The following is a 21,714-nucleotide window of genomic DNA, read 5'->3' as shown; positions in this document are numbered from 1 at the left end:
GGCCTAACGAGGAGGTTGATATTAGTTTTTTATATTTTGATAAAAAAAAAAAAAAAAGGTGAGTGACTGAACTAGATTATGAAGGATTACCCTTCATACATAATCTATTGTCTTTAGCTGATTTGAAAGGCAGGAAATGAGACTGTATTAGATGATGTTAAGGGTAATCCCTTAGACTATTATTTTTCATGGTATACATATTTGAACTAATCCGATGGAAATTCGAGGGAATGTCAAATCTTTATAACATGGGCTAAGCTAAAAAACAAGTGGTTAGATGATCTTATGATTTGTGGGATGATCTAATCATGCCAATATTGGTATAATCGAGAGTTGAGACCCAACTCGGGCCCAATCGACACCACCGCCGTCTGGTGAAAAATGAACACTACTTTTATGGTTTTCACTTATATGTTAATCCTATCGTATGTAATATTTAAGATATGACTCCAATAAGAACATGCAAATATATCCTTCTATATAGTATAGTACATACAGTACATAGAATAAATGTAGAAAGAATTCATCCATTGTCTCCGTGTGAATTAGATAGACGATTCGGTTGCGCACCATCATTAGCGTGTCGATGAAGTAGTCATGCTATCACCATCACATTACGTTCTCTGTGTGACCCGTTGCGTGGGGAAGAATAGTTTAATGTACCTTAACACTAACCGTAGTACGTGGAGATCCAAATGCACGTAACGTGGGTGATCGGAAGGAAGTCGCCACCAAAACTAGTTTCGAGTCGAGTAATTCTTCGCTTTAAAGATAAGCTTACCAAATAATGAAGTAAAAGGAAGAGGGATTAGAGGTGGAAGTAAAACGAAGAGGAGGGATTATGTTTCTTAATCCGTCCAAATTCATGTGCTCATACCATACATCAACCGACCTCTACAAGCGTTACATCATCAAAATAAAAATATAAGGAGCTCTTTGATCTAATCACATCTCATTCAATTGTAGAACTTCACATTATTATTATTATTATTATTATCATTATACATAAACATATGGTGTTGATCAGCAGCAAATCATACACTCTTTTTATCACACAAATTTTTATCTTCTTTTGAGGAGAAGATAGCAAAAAAGAAAGCAGTAGAAGCAGATTAATAAGAGATGGGTGGCTTCGGGGAGAGGACCCAGTGCTGACCGTGGGGCCGGACCTGCACGCCCTTAACGCCGGCGAAAAGCGTGACGGCGCGGCGGACGCCGTGATCGTCGGCAGCCGTGTGGTAATCGTGGCCGAAGAGGACGCCGCCTGGTCGGAGAACCGCCCAGGCCATGTTGATGTCCGCCCAGGCTGAGTGGAAGTCGTGCCCCGCGTCCACCTCGATCAGGTCTCCGTACACCCCCCACTCGCACAGAGCCGCCAGTGCCGACGCGGTGGAGAACGGCACCGGTATCACTCGCCCCGCAGCCGCTGTGCCTGCCGCCGCCACTCCGGCCATGAACTGGTGGAGCAGCAGCGCATCGCCGTGGCGCGGACGTGGCAGGTCGCGAGGGAAGCGGGCCCGGGCGCCCGGCCACCCCCGGAAGTCGTCCACGCAGAGGATGACGGCAGGGAGCGACAGATTGGCGGCCACGGTCGCCATATGGAGCGCCGACGCCCCGAGGAAGGTGCCGAGCTCGATGATGGTGAGGGGTCGGATGGACTCGATCAAGTCGCGGAACACCGGCATGGTGGAGCCCCACCCTCGGGGCCGCGCCGCCGGGGGTAGGAGGTGCTCCGACGTTTCCGGCGACGGGAAGCCGTCGAAGGGCGACTTCCCGTCGTGTACCCTCTCCAGAATCGTCTTAAGCACCTCGGACTGGGGAATGGGGTCCGCACACTGGGTTCGGAATCTTAGGAGATCATGCGGCGGAGGAGGAGGAGGCGGCGCTTTCACTATCCGCTCCGCCGTCTTCGTCGGCGCCGTGGGCGAGAGCGGGGCGAGCGGAGAGGAGTTGGAGGGGGCAGAGAGGAAGCCGAGGATGTAGCCAAGGGAGAAGACGAGGAGGAAAGAGATGGCACCGGAAAGGTGACCCCGGAGCTTCTGCTGCAGGGCGGCGGCTGATGGAGGAGGGGGTTTCATTGTTTTCGGTACGGTGTTAAGCGATAGATCAAAGTAGAAGAAGGGAAATTTGGGCGACTTGTTGGCGTGGACTACAATCGACATGTTTTAAGTATCATATATGTGTGTATATTATTATGTTTTTACTCGTTGGATGGCGACTTTTGAGGTTATTATTATGCTTGGAAATCTGATCCCGATAGGAAATGTTTCCCATGTTTCCGATAACAAGCAGAATTATGCTGAACCTATAAAATATGAACGAAAACCGACGCCTAACAGTCCGCCGCAACCTAATAAGGGGGATGAAGAAAGATCGCGGGTCCGCGTAATCCGATTTTTGCGTAGCGTCCATCATGATCATGGTCATGTTAAAATTGATCGGGAGGTGTTCCCATGGCTTCAGGTAGACTACTACTATACGGGGCAAAAACCAAAACAGTGATGCTAAAAACGAAGACCAAGAGTTTTTTTCTTTTTCTTTTCTCCAGGAATTCATCTTATATATTTTATCATTAATTCTCTTGATTATTTTTATTTGTAATCAAAATCTTGATATAAGAAAAGGGTTATGTTCATCGCCTATCTCTTTAGGTATAAAATCTCGGACATGTTTTGAATATGACCACAAGTAGTAGTTGGTCTCTCTGCTCATGTGTTTTTTGTAACATCTGTAGCTCGTTCAAGTCAAGTGGTAACGATTGCTCATCCGACCGGTAGCTCAAAAGTTCCGTTAGTTCGCTTGACACCTATTTTATTAAGTATCTCTTCGTTACTAATTTATTGTTTTTTAAAACGCCAGAGGAGTAGTAATAGCCACCTTGTTTTTACAACGTGAGGTTCAATCTGAAAGTGAATCAATCAACGTAAACAAACATATTCAAAAAATATTCGAGAGTGACAATTTCTTAATTGAATAGATAAAACAAACATAACTTAGCTTAGGACACGAGGAATTCAAGTTTCAAAACATTGCAAAAGTTGATCTTTAAAATTCTGTTATGCACCTTTGTGTCGTGGCCTAGGGTCGGCCCAGCTTAGTCCCGTCTCGAAGACGCAAGGTCATGCGAATAAGTGACAGAGTGAGGTCAGATAAGGGGATTGACTACGAGATGGGACCGAGTCATGCTCGATTTATGTATCGTACAATGCCATGTCAGGAATGCTAGACACATTTGGACATTAGACGTATCGTACAACGCCATCTAGGCCTCAAAAGCCATGATGTCTTCTCTCGGGTCCGAGTGACTATCAAAAGCTTCTAACGTCAATAGGCGGAAGCTGGTTGGGATGGCTCCTCCTCGATATCTTAGACGAAGGGGGAGCTACCCGAGGTAGATCACTAGCCTTTCCCTTGGTTTGTTGGAATTCCCTTTGCACTATAGTGCCAATTTACTAGCTATAGTTGGGCCTTGAGCGAGTCATCAATTGAATTTGCCAACTGTGTGTTTGTCTCGGGAAGGGTTGAGATAGCACAGCGATGTGGGGGAGCACTATATTCCACCATCGGAGATCACATATCCTCGGGTTGCCCCCGGCTGATTGGGGGCAATCTTGGGGTGTTAGGCGCTGATCCGTCGAGGTGGCCCTAGGGGCATGGTGATGAGCAGAGGTTGGACCACTAGTTGTAATTGCGGAGGGGGTGCTGCCTGCTAGGCCAACTGAGATAAAAGGAGAGCGATAGTTTGCATCATCCCAGCCAAGTTATGCAGCTGTTGGGTGAGACTCAGAAAGGTCTCGATGAGGATGACCAATGAGGACGACCAATTGCCCTTCGTTGGCTCTTGGATGGGAGAGCCCGAGGTCTGGGTTGAGGTGGTCCCATCTACTTGCATGAGGATAGGTAGTTGCCCCCCTTAGCCAAAGGCATGGTGTGGGGGTGGAGCCTCCTTGTTGAAGTGCTCATTGAGAGGATTCATCAGTAGACGCTCTTACGATGTTCGACCCTTTTTCTAGCCCCAAAAATATTATATACCTTTATGCCAAGGCCTGAGGATCGATATGACTTGGTCTCATCCTAAAAGTGCAAAGTTGTTCGAATATGTGGGAGAGTGAGGTCAAGATTTATGTCAAGATTTTGCACAACATGTTGATATCCGGGGGGGATTCCTAACTTGACCCCTTCGATGCTTAAGTTAGTAATTAAAAATGTGTGAAAAGTTCATCCCTCGTCCCGAAATGGGGGACCAATATTTATACCTATGGAAATGGCCCAAGGGTACGATGGTTAATAATGACTACCAATACCTCTCATGGCATAGTCATGGAGGCGATTGACCCGTACATCCCCTGCGATACGGGTCGGCCTGTTCGGGTTCCTGTGGTAGGGTACCGACTCATATAGTCTCATGCAACACCGAGCCGGTAGGCGGGGCACCGTTTGCCATGTCAAATTTCTTTTGTGTCAAACAGATGTAGGGTTATATTCAACGTCGATTGTCCACCGACAACTCGGGTTGATGTTGGAATATTCACTATCACTATATATAATAATACCTTGGTCTATGTTGCTTAAGAAAAATAATGTATGTGTGAGATGTAGATTAGCTCGAAAGAGAATATTCTTCCTTCTATTTACTATTATTATAGTTATTCTTCAGGGATATAAACAAGCTTTTGAACATAAGGCTTACTATTATTATAGTTATTCTTCATGGATATTACTATTATTATTGTTATAGTTATTCTTCATGGATATATTTACTATTATTATAGTTATTCTTCATGGTTCCTCTTCTGTGAACCATGATAAGCGATGAACCTGGAAGCATAACTGGTCCCTCCCCTCACAAAAAAAACCCCACCCACCCCGCCCCCCCCCTTCACTGGTCTCATTGCAACCTTTTTGTTGGATTGAATATGAAAGCAGAGCTGGTCCCTCAGGTTCGTTGGATGGTGTATTAAATTGACCGGTGGGAAAAGTCCACACGGTGCAAAACGTTTCGAATCTCAAAGCAACAATTTACACAGATGTTGACCGTAAGTTGTGATCCAAATCGGAATAACAAGCAACTCCTCGCTCGGCGTTACCCGTTCGGTGTTGCATTAGCTTATGCAAACTTTGTCATTTCTAATGGTTGCAATCCCCTCTTAGTTGAGCTTCACCAGCAGAGTGGTTGGGGAGAGACTCTTTTGCTGTCGATGAGAAAGAGACAATGTCTTGGCTTGTTTAAATGAAGCCACTCTTTTCCCACACTGACTTTATAGATGAAGGTCTTCCTGTCGGTCATATTTAGTTTCATGATAGAGGAGTCAGCCCGTCCACATCAACGGTGACATCGTATAGCAGATTTTTACTCGAAACAGTACCCAAAAACAAGAGATGCATTAATATCTGAGTTCATAATGAGAATTAGATATATAACTTAATCTGAAGGCAAACGAGGACTACTATTTATATAAAGTTAGGTGTAATGTCTTACTTCACAAACAAGACAAAGGTTGCTTCTGGTGAGGGACTATATAATATATATATATATATATATATATATATATATATATATATATAGGACATAAGAACATTAGATTAAAAAAAATCAATCTTGCAAACAAAACTCAGCCTCCTGGCATCATCATTTAGAACGAAAACAAGCATAACAATTCGAGCAGAAAGATCTATCAACTTAGCTAAGCAGAAAAAAGATAATACTTCTTCTTTTTGTTTCACTTTATTCATCGATGACATCCATTTTTTTTTCCATCTTATTTCTTTTGATCATTCATTTTATTCTTTCAAAACTTACAATAGAACCATTTGGGATCTTTGGTCAACCAGTATTTGTAGTGAAAAGAGTGTGAATGAAATAAGATTTCAAACAAAACAAGAAAATGCAGTACTACCAACACATGCCATACGTTTCAGATAAGTAAATATATAAATGTTCTTTTATGCCTTCTTCCAGTCGATTAAAATTAATCCATTCCTTTAGGCCTTTAATTATTTTATTGGCATTCAAGTCGTCCTGTCACATTTGCTTCAATAATTTATTGGCAACACTATACAAGGATGCCATTGCATGCATCATTTTCGGAATCACGGGCCCTAATATCAGTCGTGATGATTTGAGTACCACTGGTTGTGACAGTATAACCAGTGAGAGTTGTTAGCCAAGCTTTCATCGAATGGAATTAGGAAAAGATTTGTGATGATTTGAGTACCACTGGTTGTGACAGTATAACCAGTGAGAGTTGTTAGCCAAGCTTTCATCGAATGGAATTAGGAAAAGATTTGAGGCCATGGAGATCACCAGCGCATCCTTTCTGGTGCCATTAGCTGCGAGTGTTTGGTGTCCATTACGTTGGAACATTTCTGGGGAATTGGTGATGGGCCTTAACATATCATATAATAGAGTAAAGAGATAGCATTCGAAGTGTTGTTATATTAGCCTTTTCAAGCAGTGGAACCGTTTTTGTGTATATCAGTTCAAGCTTGCAAAAATATAGTCTTGTAATAAGATTTTAAATTGCCCGATTGCTTCTTCTGCATGTTTATTTACCAGTGATCTTATAGCCCACTCTATCAGTTGCAGACAAGAACTGCATGAGTTTCCATCAAATGAGCGAGAGAGAGAGAGAGAGAGAGAGAGAGAGAGAGAGAAAAGTAAGAACTGCATGCTTAAGTTACCGCGGTCATTAAAAGTAATCCCACAAGAAAGTATCGGAAAGGTGATGAAGCAGGATCCTTAACTGCATTGAGGGATAAGCGCAAAATTAAAAAACAGCATAGAGAACGCTCTAGAAGAATCATGTTTCTTGTGTAAAATGTAATCATCTAGACATTTTTTTTATGGAACAATAAAAATAAAAATTGATTCAAATAACTTGAATTCATTATAAGCATTTAAAATAATATATGATTATTTAAATTCAAGTTTAGCGTAATCTTTCAAAATGATATATATAGGGGAGCCTGAATAAAGCAAGGGGCGGGATCTTCCTTATTATCCAAGAGCCCTATCCAACCCTATGTCATGCGGGGGGTTTCAGAGTATTGAGATAGCTAACATTTCATGCCATCACCATCGTTACCACAGCAAATGAAAATGGCCCAAAAATAAACCAAAACTAGCCATTTTTGGCCATGCAAGCAAAGGGGCAGCACCTTCCTTGTTATCCGAGAGCCCCATCCAGCCTTGTGCCACCCGGGGGGTTCCAAGGCATTGAGATAATTGATATTTCATATCGCTCCCTAAGGTCACTGCAACATGCAAAACTAGCCCAAAAATAAGCCTAAATAGGTCATTTTTAGTCGTATGAGCGAGCGACGAGCAACGGATAGTCAGCGAAGAAAGGGGCAGCACCTTCCCTATTATTTGAGAGCCCTATCCTGCCTTGTGTCACTTGGGAGGGATTCTATGGTGCTGAGATGGTTGACATTTTGCACTATTGATTATGGTTGCTGCAGCACACAAAAATAGGCCAAAACTAGCCATTTTTGGCTTTGTGAGCAAGCAATGAGCAGTAGATAGTGAGTGAAGCAAGGGGTGGAACCTTCCCTATTATTTGAGAGCCCCATCCAGCCTTGTGCCATCTAGTGGGTTCTAGGGTGCTGAGATGTCTAACGTTTTGCGCTACTCACCGCGATCACCACGATAAGCAAAAAACAATCCAAAAATAGGCCAAAACTGGCCATTTTTGGCCGTGCGAGCGATCGACGAGCGGTGGATTGTGAACGAATCAAGGGGCAAAACCTTCCCTATTATCCCAGAGCCCCATCTAGCCTTGTGCCAACATAGGGGTTCTAGGGTGTTGAGATTGCTAATGTTTCATATCGTTTACCACGGTCATCACAGCATGTGAAAACGGCCTAAAAATAGGCCAAAACTAGCCATTTTTTAATCGCTTAACAAGTGATGAGTGACAGACAACGAGCGAAACATGGGGCCGCACCTTGTTATCTGAGAGCCCCATCTAGCCTTATGATATTTGAGGGGTTTTAGGGTGTGGAGATGGTTGATATTTTGTGTCGCTCACAACAGTCATCGCAGCACACAAAAAAGGCCCCAAAAGGCCCCAAAAGGCCAAAACTCATATTTTTGGCCACATGAGTGAGCATTGAACAACAAGCGAAGTAAGGGGTAGCACCTTCCCAGTTATCCGAGTGCCCCATCCATCCCTATGCCACCTAAGGGGTTCTAGGGTGCTGATATAGTTGATGTTTCGTGTCACTCACTATAGTCATCGCACACACGAAAACGACATAAAAATAAGCCATTTTTTATCGCGCGAGTAAGCGAAGGGGCAGCACCTTCCCTATTATCCAAAATCTTCATCCAGCCCTATGTCATCGGGGGGCTTCTAGGGTGCTAAGATGGCTAACATTTTGTGCCACTCACCACAATTAACGTAGCACTTAAAAACAACTAAAAAATAAGCCAAAACTAGCCATTTTTGGCCGCATAAGTGAGCAACAAGCAACGGAGAACGAGCAAAGCAAGGGGCAGCACCTTCTCAGTTATTCAAGAGCCCCATCCAATCCTATGCCACCTGGGGGGTTCTAGGGTGCTAAGATGGCTGACGTGTCGATCACCACAATCATCGTAGCAAGCGAAAATGACCCAAAAAATGGTCATTTTTTGTCACATGAGCTAGCATCGAGCAGCAAATAGCAAGCGAAGCAAGGAGTAGAACCATCCCTGTCATCTGAGAGCCCCATCTAGCTCTATGTCACCTGGGGGTTACAGGGTGCTGAGATGGTTAATGTTTCACGACGCTCATTGTGGCTATTGTATCATGCGAAAAATAACCCAAAATTGGCCATTTTTGGTCATGAGAGTGAGCGGTGAGTGATGGACAGCGAGTGTAGTAAGGGGCAGCTTCCCTATTATCCGAGAGCTCCATCTAGCCCTATGCCACCCGAGGGATTCTAAGGTGCTGATGTCACACCCCCCAAATGAACACATTCAAGAGGCGTGAACTTATCTTAAATTAAGAATATTATAATTCATCTATAATCTAAATCCAAGATCTAAACTAACATTTAAGGTTATTAAAAAAGTATTCGAACATCATTCACATTTATAAAACCTTTGCATTTTATAATCATACACCACATCACTCGTTAATTCATGAAAACTCAAGTCCAACTCAAAAAATATCATCAACCACCATTTATAAATCTATTAGTGGGAGAATTTATACAATTACAAAATAACCATTTTTCATAAGTTTATATCATCGTAAAACTAAACTTACCATTTGCCAATAGATCTGTCGTAGTGATCGTATACAACGAGGTTGCTATGACTGCCATCAGTAGTGGTGCTGCATAGCAACCATCGCTGGTTCACGATTATCGAAGATCGCATTACAAAAAATCTAACATTCACCCGTAAATAAGCGAAAAGACAGAATAGATAGAAATATAGATCCACAAAATATACGAGTCATTGAAGCATCGTAAACAAAATAACAGATCTAACATATTTGATCTAATGAACCTAGGCTCTGATACCAAATGTTAGCATAAAATCTGTAATATGTCATAAGTTACGCGAAAAACTTTCATGTTAGGATTGAAATCAAATAATATTATATCAGATTTACGATGCGTACCTTTTGATATCATTTGAAAAAGATCTTTGTTTGATCTGTAAAGGCACTGTCTTCCAGATCCGAATATCATAATGACGTCGATCTGCAAGGAGAACTAGACACTCCTCATCTCTTCCTAGACAATCCTATTATAATAGTGTGTTTGTTTCTTTACATTGAGAAAAATATATTACATGATTCACTATCAATGACTCTTTATCATTATCAAGGACTCAACATTCGAGTTTGAAAGGAGACGTAACAGGCCTGAAAGATATGATAGAAATGTTACAGAGATGACACTGAAGGCTATAAAGAAGATTGACAAAATCAGAGTGGATAGGGAGGTTAGACACCACAAAATGAGGTTGGTATCTGCTGCAGAGGCAGCATCTGATTTTTGTTGGCAGTTGATGCATGCATGATTTTTTTCCTCTTTCAATCTGCAATTCATATTTCTGATCTGTCATTTTCATATCTTGTAGGATGAAGGGTAAAAAGGCATTTGAGCAGCAGGCAGCAATTAAGGAGTTGGAGAACAGTATTGATTTGGTCAAAGCACCTGTTGCCCTGCAGCAGGATTCACAATTTACTCTTGCAAAGATTAAAGTCAAGGTTTCTCAATCACAGCCTGAGGGAGAGCGCATGGAAGAATAATGCATTGCTGAATCTTAGGAGTCTTGTTGAGTTTTGTTTTGTGTTTTTGTGTGCTCGACTGCTTGTCATGGTTAATATGTGATTCCTTGAATATTCTTATGTGAAAAATGGATACTTTGCTATTATTAGCTGAAATAGTATCCAAAAATTTTTTGTGCCGGCCGTTATTGAAGGTCCCTCGACGGACACGATTTTTGTGAACCTTTCTTTGTACCAAGCAAAAAGCTTCTGGTATGACCTAGATTTCGCAGCAATCCTAAATGTTGGAGTTTTTCTTATTTATGTTTATAGAAGCAGACTTGCGCCTTTACCGAAAACAACAACTTTCTACTTCATTTTCTGCCAAAATAATATGCAGTCTCATTCTTTGTTAATCCTTAAATGTACGACACGGGAGATTTTGTGAACCTCTTTCCCTAGAAAATACCTAAATTTCACTCCAAAATGTTGATATTCCCTTCGAACTCAATTGTCAAAAAGATGTTGATTTGGATCACACCAGCTCATTCTCATTCAAGACTCTGGATCACCTTGCAGTGTCGATCGTCTACGGCTTGGTTGGAATTAATACTGATATCCCCGTCTAGCTTCGCGAAGCTGCATGCGGAGGAAACCACGAAGCAGAGACCAGCAGGCCGAGGGGCACACCATCTGCAGCTACTCATCGTCAGACCGCAGTCTACCAACCACCCGACAAGCAGTGGCCGCCACCGGCATCGGCCGTGACAGCCCTACTACTTCTCACGTGGTGAGTGTGAGAGAGAGAGATGCAGGCTATTGATGGTAGGATCTGTGGATCTGTCTCGCCATATATTTTAACGTCAACTTGAATTATCTTTTTCATTTAAAAAGTTGTGGTTTGAAATCTTATTCTACAAATTTAAATCATAGATATATATAATATCATTTTACTTTTATCTTCACTTGATTCATCGTTACCTCCACCCTCGCTTTCGTAGACCTCATTGGTCCTTCCTATGTGTCTCACTCTTATCATTCTCTCTCGTGGCATAGGTGACTAGCACCGTCGTCCTACCTCTCCTCTAGTCCCTCGGACCTGTCCCTATCATGAGAGACCCCATTGGCTCTCGTTGGATTTGTCCCTACGTGTCTATCGTCCTTGTTCGTGGTAAAAACGACCAACGATAAAGATAACTTTTTGGAGAAAAAAAGGAGAAGGATATAGCCAACATACTCCTCGCCTCTGGTCCTTGCGTCCCCTCTTTGAGAATGTTGGCTATAACCTCACAAGCTACTGTGCAACAATAAAAAGAAACAAAGGATAAAGTTATTTCGATAACTTTTGATTTTTTATTCCCCGCTTTTGCACCATGTTCTTACTCATCTCGCTAACTAATGTTTTGTTGTCTGATGTACCAAAATTTGGCTGATATTATATCTCATATCTAAATCAACTCACCTCTTCCGAATTCGCTGGTTACATTGGATGGTGAGAACTCGAGCTGCCTCAACTCGAGATGCTGATGCAGGAATCTGTGAACTGAAAAGTAGCATAGCTTTCCCATGCTTATGGGCAAAGAAACATCTGAAATCTGAAATCAATTTATTTGTGAACTCGAGCCTCAACCATGGCCTTCGCCATGCCCTTGAGTTACATATGCAGCCAGAAGGCCAAAATATTTTAGCTCGTGCACTCCAATATTTTACCCATTATCTCGGATCGACCAATTGGTTAATACCACTTTAGCTAGTGCACTCCAAACTTCGCCATGCCCTTGAGCAATATATGTCATAGTAAATAACATATATTGCTATCGTATCATGTCGAAGGGTTGAAGAATGTCAAAGCCACCTACCAACGAATGATAAATAAAATGTTTAAGTCATATATTAGACAAAATATGAAGGTTTATATAGACGACATGCTCTTCACCAACTTGGCTGAGACTTACAAGACTCTCAAGAGATTTAGCATGTGCCAAAATATAATTCAATCTACCTTCAAAGTCCAATCGAAAAGGTTCATAGAGTTCATCATTCACAACTTTATCTCTACTCGGCTATCACCTCTTCCACAATTAATTTGATTTTATTTTGAGAAGTAGAAGGTGTCTAGAATCCAATCTAACATGTCAATCATATGTTGAGTGAGGACGAGTTGTTGTATATGAACTATGCCCTAATACCGGTTTGAAAACTTGGACCATACTTTCAAGTACATACCATCTATGTGATGATCAACCAACCTCTTCGGCTAATTCTTTGGATGTCTGAAGAAGGTTATTAAAGTGGTTAGTTAGGCTCGAAGAATTCAACACCACTACACTCCAAGGATAATAATCAAAGCTCAATGCAAATCAGAAATATGTTTTATTCTACAAGGACCCAACAAGCATACCTGCAAGCACACCCTCTACTTCAGCTTCAAAGTTACCAATAATAAGGACGAGTATGAGACATGGCTTATTACACTTTGGCTAGCTCACGAGATCCTTATTAAAAACTAGTGACCTATCCACAATCAAATGAATGACAATATTCACAACTAAATGAATGACAACTATAAGACCCAAGATAATACGATGACAAGACATGTGATTGAGGTCAAAAAAATTAAGTTGTCTTTTATATACGTACAATTATGATAGTACTTTTTAACTTAAATATCTTGGAAACTTATGAATGTTATTAATAGATAGCAAATTTTCAATTTAGTTAGGTGGGGGGGTCATTCTTAAGAGCAGCATCATACAGTACCTTTTTTGCATGGAAAATGTGGAGTCGGGGAGGGCCTAACGAGGAGGTTGATATTAGTTTTTTATATTTTGATAAAAAAAAAAAAAAAAGGTGAGTGACTGAACTAGATTATGAAGGATTACCCTTCATACATAATCTATTGTCTTTAGCTGATTTGAAAGGCAGGAAATGAGACTGTATTAGATGATGTTAAGGGTAATCCCTTAGACTATTATTTTTCATGGTATACATATTTGAACTAATCCGATGGAAATTCGAGGGAATGTCAAATCTTTATAACATGGGCTAAGCTAAAAAACAAGTGGTTAGATGATCTTATGATTTGTGGGATGATCTAATCATGCCAATATTGGTATAATCGAGAGTTGAGACCCAACTCGGGCCCAATCGACACCACCGCCGTCTGGTGAAAAATGAACACTACTTTTATGGTTTTCACTTATATGTTAATCCTATCGTATGTAATATTTAAGATATGACTCCAATAAGAACATGCAAATATATCCTTCTATATAGTATAGTACATACAGTACATAGAATAAATGTAGAAAGAATTCATCCATTGTCTCCGTGTGAATTAGATAGACGATTCGGTTGCGCACCATCATTAGCGTGTCGATGAAGTAGTCATGCTATCACCATCACATTACGTTCTCTGTGTGACCCGTTGCGTGGGGAAGAATAGTTTAATGTACCTTAACACTAACCGTAGTACGTGGAGATCCAAATGCACGTAACGTGGGTGATCGGAAGGAAGTCGCCACCAAAACTAGTTTCGAGTCGAGTAATTCTTCGCTTTAAAGATAAGCTTACCAAATAATGAAGTAAAAGGAAGAGGGATTAGAGGTGGAAGTAAAACGAAGAGGAGGGATTATGTTTCTTAATCCGTCCAAATTCATGTGCTCATACCATACATCAACCGACCTCTACAAGCGTTACATCATCAAAATAAAAATATAAGGAGCTCTTTGATCTAATCACATCTCATTCAATTGTAGAACTTCACATTATTATTATTATTATTATTATCATTATACATAAACATATGGTGTTGATCAGCAGCAAATCATACACTCTTTTTATCACACAAATTTTTATCTTCTTTTGAGGAGAAGATAGCAAAAAAGAAAGCAGTAGAAGCAGATTAATAAGAGATGGGTGGCTTCGGGGAGAGGACCCAGTGCTGACCGTGGGGCCGGACCTGCACGCCCTTAACGCCGGCGAAAAGCGTGACGGCGCGGCGGACGCCGTGATCGTCGGCAGCCGTGTGGTAATCGTGGCCGAAGAGGACGCCGCCTGGTCGGAGAACCGCCCAGGCCATGTTGATGTCCGCCCAGGCTGAGTGGAAGTCGTGCCCCGCGTCCACCTCGATCAGGTCTCCGTACACCCCCCACTCGCACAGAGCCGCCAGTGCCGACGCGGTGGAGAACGGCACCGGTATCACTCGCCCCGCAGCCGCTGTGCCTGCCGCCGCCACTCCGGCCATGAACTGGTGGAGCAGCAGCGCATCGCCGTGGCGCGGACGTGGCAGGTCGCGAGGGAAGCGGGCCCGGGCGCCCGGCCACCCCCGGAAGTCGTCCACGCAGAGGATGACGGCAGGGAGCGACAGATTGGCGGCCACGGTCGCCATATGGAGCGCCGACGCCCCGAGGAAGGTGCCGAGCTCGATGATGGTGAGGGGTCGGATGGACTCGATCAAGTCGCGGAACACCGGCATGGTGGAGCCCCACCCTCGGGGCCGCGCCGCCGGGGGTAGGAGGTGCTCCGACGTTTCCGGCGACGGGAAGCCGTCGAAGGGCGACTTCCCGTCGTGTACCCTCTCCAGAATCGTCTTAAGCACCTCGGACTGGGGAATGGGGTCCGCACACTGGGTTCGGAATCTTAGGAGATCATGCGGCGGAGGAGGAGGAGGCGGCGCTTTCACTATCCGCTCCGCCGTCTTCGTCGGCGCCGTGGGCGAGAGCGGGGCGAGCGGAGAGGAGTTGGAGGGGGCAGAGAGGAAGCCGAGGATGTAGCCAAGGGAGAAGACGAGGAGGAAAGAGATGGCACCGGAAAGGTGACCCCGGAGCTTCTGCTGCAGGGCGGCGGCTGATGGAGGAGGGGGTTTCATTGTTTTCGGTACGGTGTTAAGCGATAGATCAAAGTAGAAGAAGGGAAATTTGGGCGACTTGTTGGCGTGGACTACAATCGACATGTTTTAAGTATCATATATGTGTGTATATTATTATGTTTTTACTCGTTGGATGGCGACTTTTGAGGTTATTATTATGCTTGGAAATCTGATCCCGATAGGAAATGTTTCCCATGTTTCCGATAACAAGCAGAATTATGCTGAACCTATAAAATATGAACGAAAACCGACGCCTAACAGTCCGCCGCAACCTAATAAGGGGGATGAAGAAAGATCGCGGGTCCGCGTAATCCGATTTTTGCGTAGCGTCCATCATGATCATGGTCATGTTAAAATTGATCGGGAGGTGTTCCCATGGCTTCAGGTAGACTACTACTATACGGGGCAAAAACCAAAACAGTGATGCTAAAAACGAAGACCAAGAGTTTTTTTCTTTTTCTTTTCTCCAGGAATTCATCTTATATATTTTATCATTAATTCTCTTGATTATTTTTATTTGTAATCAAAATCTTGATATAAGAAAAGGGTTATGTTCATCGCCTATCTCTTTAGGTATAAAATCTCGGACATGTTTTGAATATGACCACAAGTAGTAGTTGGTCTCTCTGCTCATGTGTTTTTTGTAACATCTGTAGCTCGTTCAAGTCAAGTGGTAACGATTGCTCATCCGACCGGTAGCTCAAAAGTTCCGTTAGTTCGCTTGACACCTATTTTATTAAGTATCTCTTCGTTACTAATTTATTGTTTTTTAAAACGCCAGAGGAGTAGTAATAGCCACCTTGTTTTTACAACGTGAGGTTCAATCTGAAAGTGAATCAATCAACGTAAACAAACATATTCAAAAAATATTCGAGAGTGACAATTTCTTAATTGAATAGATAAAACAAACATAACTTAGCTTAGGACACGAGGAATTCAAGTTTCAAAACATTGCAAAAGTTGATCTTTAAAATTCTGTTATGCACCTTTGTGTCGTGGCCTAGGGTCGGCCCAGCTTAGTCCCGTCTCGAAGACGCAAGGTCATGCGAATAAGTGACAGAGTGAGGTCAGATAAGGGGATTGACTACGAGATGGGACCGAGTCATGCTCGATTTATGTATCGTACAATGCCATGTCAGGAATGCTAGACACATTTGGACATTAGACGTATCGTACAACGCCATCTAGGCCTCAAAAGCCATGATGTCTTCTCTCGGGTCCGAGTGACTATCAAAAGCTTCTAACGTCAATAGGCGGAAGCTGGTTGGGATGGCTCCTCCTCGATATCTTAGACGAAGGGGGAGCTACCCGAGGTAGATCACTAGCCTTTCCCTTGGTTTGTTGGAATTCCCTTTGCACTATAGTGCCAATTTACTAGCTATAGTTGGGCCTTGAGCGAGTCATCAATTGAATTTGCCAACTGTGTGTTTGTCTCGGGAAGGGTTGAGATAGCACAGCGATGTGGGGGAGCACTATATTCCACCATCGGAGATCACATATCCTCGGGTTGCCCCCGGCTGATTGGGGGCAATCTTGGGGTGTTAGGCGCTGATCCGTCGAGGTGGCCCTAGGGGCATGGTGATGAGCAGAGGTTGGACCACTAGTTGTAATTGCGGAGGGGGTGCTGCCTGCTAGGCCAACTGAGATAAAAGGAGAGCGATAGTTTGCATCATCCCAGCCAAGTTATGCAGCTGTTGGGTGAGACTCAGAAAGGTCTCGATGAGGATGACCAATGAGGACGACCAATTGCCCTTCGTTGGCTCTTGGATGGGAGAGCCCGAGGTCTGGGTTGAGGTGGTCCCATCTACTTGCATGAGGATAGGTAGTTGCCCCCCTTAGCCAAAGGCATGGTGTGGGGGTGGAGCCTCCTTGTTGAAGTGCTCATTGAGAGGATTCATCAGTAGACGCTCTTACGATGTTCGACCCTTTTTCTAGCCCCAAAAATATTATATACCTTTATGCCAAGGCCTGAGGATCGATATGACTTGGTCTCATCCTAAAAGTGCAAAGTTGTTCGAATATGTGGGAGAGTGAGGTCAAGATTTATGTCAAGATTTTGCACAACATGTTGATATCCGGGGGGGATTCCTAACTTGACCCCTTCGATGCTTAAGTTAGTAATTAAAAATGTGTGAAAAGTTCATCCCTCGTCCCGAAATGGGGGACCAATATTTATACCTATGGAAATGGCCCAAGGGTACGATGGTTAATAATGACTACCAATACCTCTCATGGCATAGTCATGGAGGCGATTGACCCGTACATCCCCTGCGATACGGGTCGGCCTGTTCGGGTTCCTGTGGTAGGGTACCGACTCATATAGTCTCATGCAACACCGAGCCGGTAGGCGGGGCACCGTTTGCCATGTCAAATTTCTTTTGTGTCAAACAGATGTAGGGTTATATTCAACGTCGATTGTCCACCGACAACTCGGGTTGATGTTGGAATATTCACTATCACTATATATAATAATACCTTGGTCTATGTTGCTTAAGAAAAATAATGTATGTGTGAGATGTAGATTAGCTCGAAAGAGAATATTCTTCCTTCTATTTACTATTATTATAGTTATTCTTCAGGGATATAAACAAGCTTTTGAACATAAGGCTTACTATTATTATAGTTATTCTTCATGGATATTACTATTATTATTGTTATAGTTATTCTTCATGGATATATTTACTATTATTATAGTTATTCTTCATGGTTCCTCTTCTGTGAACCATGATAAGCGATGAACCTGGAAGCATAACTGGTCCCTCCCCTCACAAAAAAAACCCCACCCACCCCGCCCCCCCCCTTCACTGGTCTCATTGCAACCTTTTTGTTGGATTGAATATGAAAGCAGAGCTGGTCCCTCAGGTTCGTTGGATGGTGTATTAAATTGACCGGTGGGAAAAGTCCACACGGTGCAAAACGTTTCGAATCTCAAAGCAACAATTTACACAGATGTTGACCGTAAGTTGTGATCCAAATCGGAATAACAAGCAACTCCTCGCTCGGCGTTACCCGTTCGGTGTTGCATTAGCTTATGCAAACTTTGTCATTTCTAATGGTTGCAATCCCCTCTTAGTTGAGCTTCACCAGCAGAGTGGTTGGGGAGAGACTCTTTTGCTGTCGATGAGAAAGAGACAATGTCTTGGCTTGTTTAAATGAAGCCACTCTTTTCCCACACTGACTTTATAGATGAAGGTCTTCCTGTCGGTCATATTTAGTTTCATGATAGAGGAGTCAGCCCGTCCACATCAACGGTGACATCGTATAGCAGATTTTTACTCGAAACAGTACCCAAAAACAAGAGATGCATTAATATCTGAGTTCATAATGAGAATTAGATATATAACTTAATCTGAAGGCAAACGAGGACTACTATTTATATAAAGTTAGGTGTAATGTCTTACTTCACAAACAAGACAAAGGTTGCTTCTGGTGAGGGACTATATAATATATATATATATATATATATATATATATATATATATATATAGGACATAAGAACATTAGATTAAAAAAAATCAATCTTGCAAACAAAACTCAGCCTCCTGGCATCATCATTTAGAACGAAAACAAGCATAACAATTCGAGCAGAAAGATCTATCAACTTAGCTAAGCAGAAAAAAGATAATACTTCTTCTTTTTGTTTCACTTTATTCATCGATGACATCCATTTTTTTTTCCATCTTATTTCTTTTGATCATTCATTTTATTCTTTCAAAACTTACAATAGAACCATTTGGGATCTTTGGTCAACCAGTATTTGTAGTGAAAAGAGTGTGAATGAAATAAGATTTCAAACAAAACAAGAAAATGCAGTACTACCAACACATGCCATACGTTTCAGATAAGTAAATATATAAATGTTCTTTTATGCCTTCTTCCAGTCGATTAAAATTAATCCATTCCTTTAGGCCTTTAATTATTTTATTGGCATTCAAGTCGTCCTGTCACATTTGCTTCAATAATTTATTGGCAACACTATACAAGGATGCCATTGCATGCATCATTTTCGGAATCACGGGCCCTAATATCAGTCGTGATGATTTGAGTACCACTGGTTGTGACAGTATAACCAGTGAGAGTTGTTAGCCAAGCTTTCATCGAATGGAATTAGGAAAAGATTTGTGATGATTTGAGTACCACTGGTTGTGACAGTATAACCAGTGAGAGTTGTTAGCCAAGCTTTCATCGAATGGAATTAGGAAAAGATTTGAGGCCATGGAGATCACCAGCGCATCCTTTCTGGTGCCATTAGCTGCGAGTGTTTGGTGTCCATTACGTTGGAACATTTCTGGGGAATTGGTGATGGGCCTTAACATATCATATAATAGAGTAAAGAGATAGCATTCGAAGTGTTGTTATATTAGCCTTTTCAAGCAGTGGAACCGTTTTTGTGTATATCAGTTCAAGCTTGCAAAAATATAGTCTTGTAATAAGATTTTAAATTGCCCGATTGCTTCTTCTGCATGTTTATTTACCAGTGATCTTATAGCCCACTCTATCAGTTGCAGACAAGAACTGCATGAGTTTCCATCAAATGAGCGAGAGAGAGAGAGAGAGAGAGAGAGAGAGAGAGAGAAAAGTAAGAACTGCATGCTTAAGTTACCGCGGTCATTAAAAGTAATCCCACAAGAAAGTATCGGAAAGGTGATGAAGCAGGATCCTTAACTGCATTGAGGGATAAGCGCAAAATTAAAAAACAGCATAGAGAACGCTCTAGAAGAATCATGTTTCTTGTGTAAAATGTAATCATCTAGACATTTTTTTTATGGAACAATAAAAATAAAAATTGATTCAAATAACTTGAATTCATTATAAGCATTTAAAATAATATATGATTATTTAAATTCAAGTTTAGCGTAATCTTTCAAAATGATATATATAGGGGAGCCTGAATAAAGCAAGGGGCGGGATCTTCCTTATTATCCAAGAGCCCTATCCAACCCTATGTCATGCGGGGGGTTTCAGAGTATTGAGATAGCTAACATTTCATGCCATCACCATCGTTACCACAGCAAATGAAAATGGCCCAAAAATAAACCAAAACTAGCCATTTTTGGCCATGCAAGCAAAGGGGCAGCACCTTCCTTGTTATCCGAGAGCCCCATCCAGCCTTGTGCCACCCGGGGGGTTCCAAGGCATTGAGATAATTGATATTTCATATCGCTCCCTAAGGTCACTGCAACATGCAAAACTAGCCCAAAAATAAGCCTAAATAGGTCATTTTTAGTCGTATGAGCGAGCGACGAGCAACGGATAGTCAGCGAAGAAAGGGGCAGCACCTTCCCTATTATTTGAGAGCCCTATCCTGCCTTGTGTCACTTGGGAGGGATTCTATGGTGCTGAGATGGTTGACATTTTGCACTATTGATTATGGTTGCTGCAGCACACAAAAATAGGCCAAAACTAGCCATTTTTGGCTTTGTGAGCAAGCAATGAGCAGTAGATAGTGAGTGAAGCAAGGGGTGGAACCTTCCCTATTATTTGAGAGCCCCATCCAGCCTTGTGCCATCTAGTGGGTTCTAGGGTGCTGAGATGTCTAACGTTTTGCGCTACTCACCGCGATCACCACGATAAGCAAAAAACAATCCAAAAATAGGCCAAAACTGGCCATTTTTGGCCGTGCGAGCGATCGACGAGCGGTGGATTGTGAACGAATCAAGGGGCAAAACCTTCCCTATTATCCCAGAGCCCCATCTAGCCTTGTGCCAACATAGGGGTTCTAGGGTGTTGAGATTGCTAATGTTTCATATCGTTTACCACGGTCATCACAGCATGTGAAAACGGCCTAAAAATAGGCCAAAACTAGCCATTTTTTAATCGCTTAACAAGTGATGAGTGACAGACAACGAGCGAAACATGGGGCCGCACCTTGTTATCTGAGAGCCCCATCTAGCCTTATGATATTTGAGGGGTTTTAGGGTGTGGAGATGGTTGATATTTTGTGTCGCTCACAACAGTCATCGCAGCACACAAAAAAGGCCCCAAAAGGCCCCAAAAGGCCAAAACTCATATTTTTGGCCACATGAGTGAGCATTGAACAACAAGCGAAGTAAGGGGTAGCACCTTCCCAGTTATCCGAGTGCCCCATCCATCCCTATGCCACCTAAGGGGTTCTAGGGTGCTGATATAGTTGATGTTTCGTGTCACTCACTATAGTCATCGCACACACGAAAACGACATAAAAATAAGCCATTTTTTATCGCGCGAGTAAGCGAAGGGGCAGCACCTTCCCTATTATCCAAAATCTTCATCCAGCCCTATGTCATCGGGGGGCTTCTAGGGTGCTAAGATGGCTAACATTTTGTGCCACTCACCACAATTAACGTAGCACTTAAAAACAACTAAAAAATAAGCCAAAACTAGCCATTTTTGGCCGCATAAGTGAGCAACAAGCAACGGAGAACGAGCAAAGCAAGGGGCAGCACCTTCTCAGTTATTCAAGAGCCCCATCCAATCCTATGCCACCTGGGGGGTTCTAGGGTGCTAAGATGGCTGACGTGTCGATCACCACAATCATCGTAGCAAGCGAAAATGACCCAAAAAATGGTCATTTTTTGTCACATGAGCTAGCATCGAGCAGCAAATAGCAAGCGAAGCAAGGAGTAGAACCATCCCTGTCATCTGAGAGCCCCATCTAGC

The 21,714-nt window shown here is 42.6% G+C and overlaps 2 protein-coding genes and 1 long non-coding RNA gene across 3 annotated transcripts; 1 reads left to right on the top strand and 2 right to left on the bottom strand.

The window, feature by feature from the left end:
- Nucleotides 1–960: 960 nt before the first annotated feature.
- LOC135650162 (uncharacterized) lies at nucleotides 961–2,177 on the bottom strand. The gene has a single exon (XM_065169350.1). It carries the CDS (start codon nucleotides 2,160–2,162, stop codon nucleotides 1,113–1,115), a length of 1,050 nt encoding a protein of 349 aa, XP_065025422.1. The 5' UTR covers nucleotides 2,163–2,177; the 3' UTR covers nucleotides 961–1,112.
- Nucleotides 2,178–9,757: 7,580 nt separating this feature from the next.
- On the top strand, nucleotides 9,758–10,404 carry LOC135648426 (uncharacterized). The gene is made up of 2 exons (XR_010500961.1): nucleotides 9,758–9,957; nucleotides 10,076–10,404. It is a non-coding gene; the product is annotated as an uncharacterized LOC135648426 (long non-coding RNA).
- Nucleotides 10,405–13,957: 3,553 nt separating this feature from the next.
- On the bottom strand, nucleotides 13,958–15,174 carry LOC135650152 (uncharacterized). The gene has a single exon (XM_065169334.1). It carries the CDS (start codon nucleotides 15,157–15,159, stop codon nucleotides 14,110–14,112), a length of 1,050 nt encoding a protein of 349 aa, XP_065025406.1. The 5' UTR covers nucleotides 15,160–15,174; the 3' UTR covers nucleotides 13,958–14,109.
- Nucleotides 15,175–21,714: the final 6,540 nt, after the last annotated feature.

The sequence above is a fragment of the Musa acuminata genome, chromosome BXJ3-9 (genome assembly GCF_036884655.1).
Source record: "Musa acuminata AAA Group cultivar baxijiao chromosome BXJ3-9, Cavendish_Baxijiao_AAA, whole genome shotgun sequence".
Lineage (NCBI taxonomy): Eukaryota > Viridiplantae > Streptophyta > Magnoliopsida > Zingiberales > Musaceae > Musa > Musa acuminata.
Note: the sequence above shows the minus strand (reverse complement) of the source record. Positions and strands in the feature narration are given on the sequence as shown.